Genomic DNA, 10,804 nt, shown 5'->3' with positions numbered 1-10,804 from the left:
TCTTTCCTACGTTCAGTGCATTTGTCTGTTTCCATTACATAAGACAGTGGTCCGTCCTATCTGTAAGAGTGGCATGGAGTACAGTAAAAACAATAGTGGAACAAGAAAGAGAAAGAGAGAGAAAGAGAGAGAGAGGTGGGGTATGATGTCACTTTGACAGTGTACACAGGAACAATCTTAGGTCATTGTTCCTGTAAGTGATCGATTTGAACCCCTACACACACACACACACACACACACACACACACACACACACACCCCCTAAACCTCCCACACACTCACACACTCACACCTAAATTCAGCAGTAACAAGGTGTTCCATTCATGTCGGTAGATAGAAGCCACAACAACACATCATCATAGGTGAATCAATCACCGCAAAATGAGAGAGAGAGAGATTCAGAATGGTGTGTGTGTGTGTGTGTGTGCGTGTGTGTGTGTGTGAGAGAGAGAAACAGTTGTGACGTATTCTCTGACTCAACTAGTTTTCTTTTACGGTGGAGTATAAGAGGTGGTGGCTCCTACTCTGTCTGTCTGTCTGTCTGTCTGTCTGACCGTCTGTCTGTCTAGCTATACGCTCCAGAGCCGGGGTGCTCAACTGAGCAGGAGGATATGGTGAGAGAGAGAGAGAGAGAGAGAGAGAGAGAATAGTTTGAGATTGAGGGAAAGGAAGGTCAGCGCGAAGGAGACGGAGGGGATACACAGACAGTAAAACGAAAGAGAGGCACGCGGAGGATGGGTTAACGACTAGGGTCCGGGTTTCCCAGGAAACTTGGTGGGACTATGATCATCTTGATGTCCCGTAGCCCGCTGTGGACTGACGATGATCTTAGCCCTACGAAGAGTTCTGAGAAACTCACCCCTGATCCCTTGCGAGGCATTTCTCTCCATCTCTCTCTTTTTTTTCCCTCTCTCTCTCTTTGATGCATCCCTCCATCTCTATAACAGGTTAAAATAGGGTTAGGGTTAGAACAGACTAGAACAGTTCTGAGACGTAATAATCCATTTTTTTTTTTAAATGTATTTTTTTATAACTATAGGTAACAATTATTTTTTTTAGAACAATTTGAAGTCAACTCAACTAAACGTCTCTCTTTCTCTCTCTCTCTCTCTCTCTCTCTCTCCCCCCCCCCCCGCCCCTCTTCCTCCTCTAGATCTACTCGGAGGGCGAGTTCCACCACTTTGTGGACGGTCTGGACGAGGAGGCGTCCAACTGGATGCGCTACGTCAACCCGGCCCACTCGCAGAGCGAACAGAACCTGGCGGCGTGCCAGAACGGCGGCAACATCTACTTCTACACGGTGCGGCCCGTCCCGCCCGGCGCCGAGCTGCTGGTGTGGTACTGCCCCGAGTTTGCGCGCCGCCTCCACTACCCCCCCTCCGGAGAACTGATGATGCAGAAACTCAGTAAGTCGTTTGTTGTGTACACACGCCATTTTATATCCTACACACGCCATTTTATATCCTACACACGCCATTTTATATCGTGTATATATATATATGACATTTTATATCATATATACAGTATTTTATATCATATATATGACATTTTAGATTGTATATAAGCCATTTTATATCCTATATATGCCATTTTAGATTGTGTATATATATCATTTAGCTGTTGTCATCCACAGTATAGTGAGTGAGTGTGTTTCTGTATATATGGTCCCAGCCGGGCGTGTATTCTAGGTATGGATTGGTGTATTTTATATATTGGGGTTGATGAAAAGTTTCTTGACGAACTTTGTCGACCATGATCGTTTTTTGAGTATGTGGTGTCATGAAAATGGTGCGTGTGTGTGTGTGTGTGTGTGTGTGCGCGTGTGAGCGTCCGTGGTAGTGAGCCCTTTGAGCGTCTCTCGTCGTAGCTCTTAAGCCTGATGGTGTTTCTGAGTGTTGCCATGTCTCCTTCCTCTCTGAACGTCAACCTGTTATTATCTCACACACACACACACACACACACACACACACACACACACACACACACACACACACACACGCACCACAGCCCCTCTACCTTTCATCTCTGTCAGCGCCACCGTCGCGTGCGTGTGTGTGTGTGTGTGTGTGTGTGTGTGTGTGCGCGCACGCACCAGACCTGCTAGTGACAGTGTAATTACATAGAGGGGTGTGTTGGTAGTAATGCCACAGTCTTACACACTTAAAGACACTCTTTCAACATGAAAGCTTGCTCTCTACTGTACTCTAGTGTTGCTCAACCACAAGAAAAGGACTAGAGATGAGCCCTTTGTGTGTGTGTGTGTGTGTGTGTGTGTGTGTGTGTGTGTGCGCGCGCGCACACGTATGTGTTTGTGTGTTGTAGGCTGTTCTGCACCAGTTGAAACTGCTAAATGCAAATATTAATGTGTGTGTTTGTGTCTGAGAGTCAGAAAGTCAGTCAGTCAGAAAGAGAGAGAGAGAGAGAGTCAGACTGGGTGAGAGGGGGGAGGGAGGGGAGGAAGGAGGCAGCATTCTAGCCTCCAGGTGTGGTGGTAACAGTAATGGTAATAGTGGAGGAGTGGGTGGATGGTTGGGGGGGGGGGGGGGTGGAGAGACAGACCCAGCCTGTGTGGCTCCAGTGCCCAGGGAGATGCGCATCCCCTGGGGCAGAGGGACACAGGGGCCTGGGCCCCCCTCCCTGGTAGTGGCCCCTCTGGCTTCTCACTCTTTCTCTCTATCCCCCTCTCTCTCTCTCTCTCTCTGGGCCCTGTAATTATGTCCCCCTCTACCCCCCCCCCCCCCACACACACACACACACACACACCTCCCTCAGAGGCCCCTGTTGACCTGGGACTAACTTCTTTCTTTCTCTCTCTTTCTCTTTCTCTCTCACCTGTAGCTGCCCCCACCTCGTTAAAACTTGCCTGTCATCTCTCTCTCTCTCTCTCTCCCCCTCTCTCTTTCCCTCTCTCTCTCTTTCCCTCTCTCTCTCCCCCTCTCCCTCTCTCTCTCTCCCTCTCTCTCCCCCTCTCTCTCTCCCACTCTCTCTCTATATCTGCCTCTCTTACTGCTAGTCACTGCCAACCTGCGTCTGTTCTGCCCTCTCTTTCTGTCTATGACTCTCTCTTTTACCCTTTCATGCACTCTCTCTTTCTTTTCTCTCTCTCTCTTTCTTTCTTTTCTCACTCTCTCTTTCTTTGTCACTGTCTCCGTTGGGTCCAACTCAGTCATAACAGAACCAGACGTGGGTTTGTGTGTGTGTGTGTGTGTGTGATGGCAACAATTTAAAAATCTGTGTGTGTGTGTGTGTGGTGCATTTATCATGCCTTCCATGCGACGGCAATAAGCACCTGTTAGCGTACAGCCAGTCTGATTGTGAGCTGGCTGACACACTGCATGTTCAAAGGCATTCTATCCCACACACACTCGCTCCCTCGCATGCAAACATAATAGCATACACAGAGGAGTAGCATTCCAACACACTAACACTCTCTCGCTTTTCATCTCACACACACACACACACACACACTACCCCATCTGCGCTGTGTGTGTGACGTGACGAGTGAGGTAGAGAAGAGGAGAGCAGGAGGAGGCGGGGCCTCCTCCATTGACGACTTGAACTTCCTGGCCGAGGGGCAGCGTTGACAGATTGATATCTCCAAGATGGCCGCCGTGTTTGTTTTCTGAGAGGATGGAGGAGGAAAGAGGGGAGGGAGAGAGGAGTGGCGCTATCTGAGGGAAAGGAGGAGGAGGGTCAGGGTGATACTGATAACCTCTCTGTTTATACACCGAGAGAGAGAGAGAGAGAGAGAGAGAGAGAGAGAGAGAGAGAGAGAGACACACACACACACACAGAGAGGGAGAGACACACACAGAGAGGGAGAGACACACACAGAGAGAGAGAGACACACATATGTCTCCCTCCTCGGTGACCCCCTAGTAAAAGTTCACAGGGCAGTAAATGGCGGGGATTATTGATGACCACTTTTTAAGTCCCGACTCTGATGGAGCTTTAACAGCGAGGATGTGCGAGCTGACATGCAAGGGGGGCTTTTAGTGTGTGTGTGTGTGTGTGTGTTTGTGTTTCAAGCCTGAAAGCCCTGGCGGTAATCCCATCTTTCATCATGTAGAGGTGACAGTAGGTGCGAGTGAGGAGGAAGCTCTCTGGTTTAACCTTTAACCTGGAAACAATAGGAAATGGGAAAGAATCTGGGTGGTTGTTTTTTCTCTTAGCAAAAGGAGTGCTAAAAGTCCAAATGTGTAGGATAGGAAGAGTGTGTGTTTTGTGTGCAAGGAAGGCAATTGAAGGGTCCTGTGTGTGTGTGTGTGTGTGTGTGTGTGTCATTCTCTAGAAGGAGAGAGCAAACAAATCTCAAAACAAAGCCCTTTGTCTCAAGGTGCCTCAGTGTGCACTTAGTCAGGAGGTGTTGTGTGTGTGTGTGTGTGTGTGTGTGTGTGTGTGTGTGGGTGGGGGATGGGGGGGATGGGGGGGGCAGGGCAGGTTGAGGCCAAACTTTGGAGAGGATATCTATCAGCAGGAAACTTTCAATCAGCCCTGCCCCCATTTTGATTGTATCTACCCCTCTCTCTCTCTCACTCACACACACACACACACACACACACACACACACACACACACCCTGCCCAGAGGCAGCTGTCACGCCTCACTTCCTGTGTTTTAGCCCCCCCCCCGTTGTGATCGTTTGTCAAATCTGTCTCCCCTAATTGGACCACTGGGTTACTCTGGAGGTAACCCCACCCTCCTTTCTGTAGGTTAGGACAAGTAATGGCGTTCCAGACATGACTTCAGATAAGGGCTGTCAGGAACGTTTTGAAAGACGCGCAGGAAGGCTAAATGTCATGCGTCAGTTTTCAATTCAGGAACTGAATTGTGTACACTGAAACACACACACACATACACACACACATACACATATACACACATTGTGACTGACCTTCCCCCCCCCCCCCCCCTCTCTCTCTCTACAGAACAGTCTCTCCTGGAGGCTAAGCAGCAGGCTAGCGAGGAGCGTGTCAGCAGCATCAGCGGCCCGGTCAAGAGAGAACACAGCGTGGTCTCCATCCTCCGAGGCCCCACACACACCGCCAAGAGGGAGCCTAGCCGGCCCCTCGCCACGCGGCCGCGCTGCGCTGACAGCCCCGAGAGGCCCCTGTACCCCCGCGCCCTCTACCCGCCCCTCTACCCCCCCCACTCTCACATGGCCGCCGAAGAGTTCCTCAGTCTTAAAACCAGCCCCGTCCCCTTCGGTTACCCGGCAACCCGCTCCCCCAGCAACCAGTCGTCGGCCACCCCGAGTCCGTCGGCGAGGAGCACCCCTGAGAGCAGCCCTCACGGTAGTCCGGGGGCTCCGCAGACCACCCCCCCACCCTCCTCGTTCTTCCCCCGAGGCTTGGGGCCCTACCCGGGGTACTCGCCCCCCGCCGCCCCTCTCTCCTCACCCTTCTACCCCCCGGGGTCGCATTACTCCCGCTACCTCCTGCCCCACCACTACCCGCTGCCTGGGGGCGGCGTGCCCACCGTGGGTGGCATCTTCCCTCGCATGTACCCACTCTACAGCAGCCTACTGCCCCCCCACATGCCCCTGCTGCCCTCGGACACGGCGGGGAGGCGCTTCTTGATGCCGGACTCCTCCCACTCCTCCCACCACAGGGACTTCCTCCTCCCCGCCCCCACCAGTGCCTTCTCGGCCGCCACCTCCCTGAAGGACAAGGCGGGCCCCCACCACCCCTACCCGGGTCATGGACACCACCACGGACCCCCCAACGGGCATCCCCATGGGCACCCCCATGCCCCCTCCAGCGGCTCCCCTACGGCGGGCACGTCACCTCCCAGCGAGCGGGTGCCCACCAAGCCTACCTCAGCCCTGCTGGGCAGCGTCAGCAGCCAGCGGTCCGAGGAGGAGGCCATCAACCTGAGCAAGATGAAGCGTGGCGGTAGCGGCTACAAGACGCTGCCCTACCCGCTCAAGAAGCAGAACGGCAAGATCAAGTACGAGTGTAACGTGTGTAGCAAGACCTTCGGCCAGCTCTCCAACCTCAAGGTGAGACTCGGATTCAAGATTCCTCAGTATTTGATTGTATTTTTCCTTAAATAGTAGCATATACAATCACATAGGACATAAAACATGTTATGTAACCCTAACTCTAACCCTAACCCTAACTTGTTACGTTTCAAATAACAAGACTTTTAACATTTAAGACAGTCAAACTCTTCTTTTTATAGCCCCTAACTTCTTGTGTCAAAACCCTTGATCGTTGACCTCCCTGCTGATCCGCCATCTTGTTTGGTTCTGTTGTTCAGGTGCACCTGCGGGTCCACAGTGGTGAGCGGCCCTTCAAGTGTTCCACCTGCAGTAAGGGCTTCACCCAGCTGGCCCACCTGCAGAAACACTTCCTGGTTCACACCGGAGAGAAGCCCCATGAGTGCCAGGTAAGACCCCCCCACAATGCTGCTCTAGTTGTTTAAATTGCTATGCTAGCTGCTTCTTCTTCGCGTTACTGCTACGCAATGCAGTGGTCAATGCTTAGCTAGCTATTATTATAGGTGTGTAGCTACTGCTAATGTATCTGTTTTGTATCTATTTTGTTAATGTTATGCTAGCTAGCTGATCTATTTACACAGTCAATGCTATGCTAGTTGCTGTGCACATGTTGTCAATGCTAAACCTCGTTGTCAATGTTAAATTCTCCCCTGTTTGCTTTGGTCAACCTCTAACCCTGTACCTTCCGTCCCCCGTCCTTCCGTAGGTGTGTCACAAGCGCTTCAGCAGCACCAGCAACCTCAAGACCCACCTGCGCCTCCACTCGGGGGAGAAGCCCTACCAGTGCAAGCTGTGTCCGGCCAAGTTCACCCAGTTCGTCCACCTGAAGTTGCACAAGCGCCTCCACTCCCGCGAGCGCCCGCACAAGTGCAACGACTGCCACCGCCACTACATCCACCTGTGCAGCCTGCGGCTCCACCTCAAGGGCTACTGCCTGGCCGCCATGTCCTCCACCACCGGGCCCTCGGCCCCGCCGCCCGGCTGCCCCGTGGAGGAGCTCCAGCGTGCCAACGAGGAGATCGAGCGCTTTGACATGAGCGAGCAGGCGGAGAGGCTGGACCAGCTGCAGGGAGGGGTGGAGGTGGAGGGCGTCCTGGAGAAGCAGGTCTTGGGTATGCTCTGGAGGGAGATGGGCCTCAAGTCCTCCCCCTACCACCACCACCACCACCACAAGGGCGGCGCTGGCGAGCTCCTGTCAACAGGTTACGGCTTGTACGAGTCGGCGAGCGAGACGTCTGTGATCAAGCTGCGTCGGAGCAGCCCTCATCCACTACTGCCCACCAATGTCACAGTCAAGCAGGAGTCAGAGGAACACGCTTAAATTGAACAAAAAAACATGACTTTGATCCCAAACCAAAGGACGTTGAGTCGGACTTTGTGGCTCAGAGAACTTGGTTGCCAGGAGCAACGGGTGTAAATATTATTCTTTTTCCCTGGTTGTCGTAGGCGATGAGGTTCTGGCAACTATGGGTTTTCAACCTATCAGGGACTTCTGTACTCAGGGCTTCAAGAGACTGTCCCCAGACTACTTAAATGTTCCAGCATGACCTACCCTTATGACAAAAGACAATCATTAACCCTGGATTTCATATCAATACTATTAATATTATTGCTATTGTTGTTATCATTATTATTGTTGTTATTGTTGTTCTTATTATTATTTGTGTCTATTTTTAAATGTAATTTTTGTTCAATTTATTATTATATAACCTCCTTAATTTATTATGCAATTTGGTTTTGTCATCTTCGAAAAGCAATACTTGGAAGTGATGTTTACAATGACCGGGTAATTCATTGTAATGGACTGTTTTGTTTTTCTGGTTTTGATTTTTTTTCTCTCTGTGGCCATTTCTGTGTAGATACTTCTCTCTCGCTCTGCCTGTATCCGTCCTGTGGGGCTAACCTCTGACCTTTTCAGAAGCAGAGGCATCCACTTTTCAGGTTTTTTTATTTAAACAATATAGCAGGTAAAAAAAGGGTCAAAGGTAGCAACTTTTGTTGTTTATTGTTTTTGTTTTGCCAAAGTTGGATACACAAACTGTTTTTGAAAAAGGCTTTATTTGACCTTTTGACCCTACCGGAAAGCTTCCCTACGTCCTTATTTGTCCAGAGCTCTACTTAATTTAAATGAAACAAAAAAGGGCATTTTTGTATATTTTCAACAACAGTTACCTCAGTGTGTGTGTGTGTGTGTGTGCGTGCGTGCGTGTGTGTGTGTTTGAGTGTGTGTCTATGTACGTTCAGAGGGAAGCTGAAGGCGGGTGTGTTCTATTTATTGCTTTTGCTACTTGAAGAAAACCAAAATGAACTGGAGTGCAGCTCTCCGCATGGTCCAAAGAGCAGCTGAGTCTGTTCAAGATGTAGCACATAGAGACTGGGAGGCCGGGAGTCCTTTCCCCTCCAACCGTCCAAGGGAACTTTAAAACACTGTCAATACCAAAAGGAGACAAAGTGAACGTGTTTGAAGAGGGGGATTTGGGGCTAGTAACCAAAGTTCACTTGGCTTTAGTTTCACACCCACCAAAAAGACAATGACTTAGGGAATCCAAAAAAAGACGATGAAGAGAATATTCTGTGTATATGATGAAGCGTTAGCTCTTTAGCTGTGGTCTTGTTTTGTAGTTGTTGTTTTTGTCTTGTTTTTTTTTTTTTGGGTTGAGAAAAAAAATGTACCCCCCCCCCCCCCCCCCCCCCTTCCTGTTTGTGAATGGCACAGACCAAAGCACCTCAGCCTTCTTATGCACTGGCCCCTCCCCTTTTTGACTTAAGCGCCGGTGCTTGCTCCTCCCACACTATTTGATATGATTTGACTGTAATAATGGCTTTAAGAGGACATACTGTACGTCTTCAGAGCAACTGTGACCTCGGGCGGGTGACCTGGAAGCAGTTGCGCAGTCCCCACCCCTTCCTCTCTCTTTCTTTCCCCTCTCTATCTTTCTGTCTTTCTCTTTCTCTCTCTCTCTCTCTCTCTCTCTCTCTCTCTCTATCCCTGAAGTATGACCAAAGCTCCCCATTTCATCGTCAGCTTTAACCTAGAGGAGAACAAATAAGGAAAAAAATAACTGTCTCTGTTTACATACTGGTTTACATAGTTATTTATGTGCAAAATGTCAAAATGTAAATTATGATATAAATGTTCACTGTTCTAATCTGAGTCTTTTGTGTGTGTGTTTTTTGCTCGCCTCTTTTCATAGGTATATCAGGAGGCACACAGGGTTGTCTAAGTAGTTAAAGCCAGCAAACATTAGATACTCTTGGTGTATATATAGTCACATTCACTTAACTCAAACTTGGCCACATATCTTCTGCGAGATCTTGCTGACAGTTCTGGTCATGCTCACCTATCTCAAGTCAGAATTTCAATCTTTGTGAGTACACATATTGCACATAAACCTTTCTGGTTAGGAGTAATAAAGGTTTATGTCCGTTTGAGTGCCATGCAAAGCTCAAAGACAGGAAAAGGAAACGGCAGGACATTTGGAATACATCCCTCTGGCCCATGGCTATAATAACTGGCCTGTGTTTTATCCTCTGGTTTATCCTGCACCATTTCCTCATGGGAGCAGGCCCTCGTAGAAAAAGAGACTCATTCATTATAGACTCTGGGCTCAAATCAAACCTGCAATGCAGTATTCAAGCAGTTACATTTAAACATGATTTTTGTTTACCCATAGTCAAATCACATCAGGAAAAAGTCACGCTCAATGTTTAAACTCTTGATTTCATAGTTCCTTTAGGTAAAAAAAACATGTTTTGGAAGCATTTAAATGACATTGCAGAAAGATTTTGGGGTAGACCAGGTAAACTCCCCTCACAGATGGTTGCTTCTTGTTTTTCAGGATAAGATGTTGGTAGGCGTGTAGCAGTTAGGTTTAAGATACTGCATAAAATTTGTTGGGTTTGAATCCGGTCCTTAAGGTGATAGCAGAACCTTTTAATGGTTAAAGTAGCTTATTAAATGTCTGGGTATGTAATTACTTGGATGTAGTCTGCTACGTCCTAGTGTCCACCCAGTATCCAGCCAATGTCAGCTGCTACATTGCACTCATTGATAGTACACATACATGGAATGTAGAATTTAAACTCCAGAAGTCAATCAATCAATCAAACATTATTTATAGAACATTTTGTACATCAATGCAATGCAATGCGCTTCCCAAAAAGAACTGTTAAAATATACAGTATAACTGTCAAAGAGATGAAAATACAGTTTAAAAAAAATGAAGTTCAGGCGGGACACTTTAAGTCAAACGGTGCAGCTGTCTGTCAGGTGGTTGAAAATTATGGGCTCCCTGCCTATGTTATTTTATATTTTATATTGTTAAACTTCAGGCAGGGAGCTGAGCTGACAGAGCGGAGCCATCCAATTACGCCAAAATAATGTATTACCATTTTCTTTAAACAATGATTAAATCAAAGTAAGTGTCCTGACTGAACTAAGTTTAGTCTATTATAGTGGACTGAGACTAATGCAATAAAATGTATAGACCAAGTGAGTTAGTTACTGTTAAAATGGCAACAATATACTACAGCATATTTCAGCAGAGGAAAAGGATAGTCTTCTGTAGCTTAGGTCACTGAAGTTATACTCATGGGCATTCTTGACCCATTGACCCTCAACCGAATACAACTGAATCGTCAATAAATACAGATCATAAGGGCAGCTCTTAAGCCATTGTTTCTTCATGTCCACAATAGTTTCTTGTTCACACCTCTGTATTGAATTTTGACTGCCTATTACCAACACTGAGAAGTAAAATCTATAAATCACAAACATTAGCCTAAAGGAAAATCTACACTATC

The 10,804-nt window shown here is 48.2% G+C and overlaps 1 protein-coding gene across 1 annotated transcript in view; it reads left to right on the top strand.

Moving 5' to 3' along the window:
- prdm1a (PR domain containing 1a, with ZNF domain) overlaps positions 1-9,046 on the top strand; it is a gene marked incomplete at its 5' end in the record, with an annotated part of 9,692 nt that extends 646 nt beyond the window's left edge. The window contains 4 exons of the mRNA XM_083679447.1: positions 1,154-1,406; positions 4,929-6,001; positions 6,262-6,390; positions 6,708-9,046. Of these exons, the coding sequence (XP_083535573.1) occupies positions 1,154-1,406; positions 4,929-6,001; positions 6,262-6,390; positions 6,708-7,322 (2,070 nt within the window). The 3' untranslated portion in view covers positions 7,323-9,046. The remainder of the gene's footprint in view (positions 1-1,153; positions 1,407-4,928; positions 6,002-6,261; positions 6,391-6,707) is intronic.
- Positions 9,047-10,804: the final 1,758 nt, after the last annotated feature.

Source organism: Argentina silus, assembly GCF_951799395.1.
Source record: "Argentina silus genome assembly, chromosome: 10".
Lineage (NCBI taxonomy): Eukaryota > Metazoa > Chordata > Actinopteri > Argentiniformes > Argentinidae > Argentina > Argentina silus.
The sequence above is the reverse complement of the archived record's forward strand: the minus strand, read 5'-3'. Positions and strand labels throughout refer to the sequence as shown.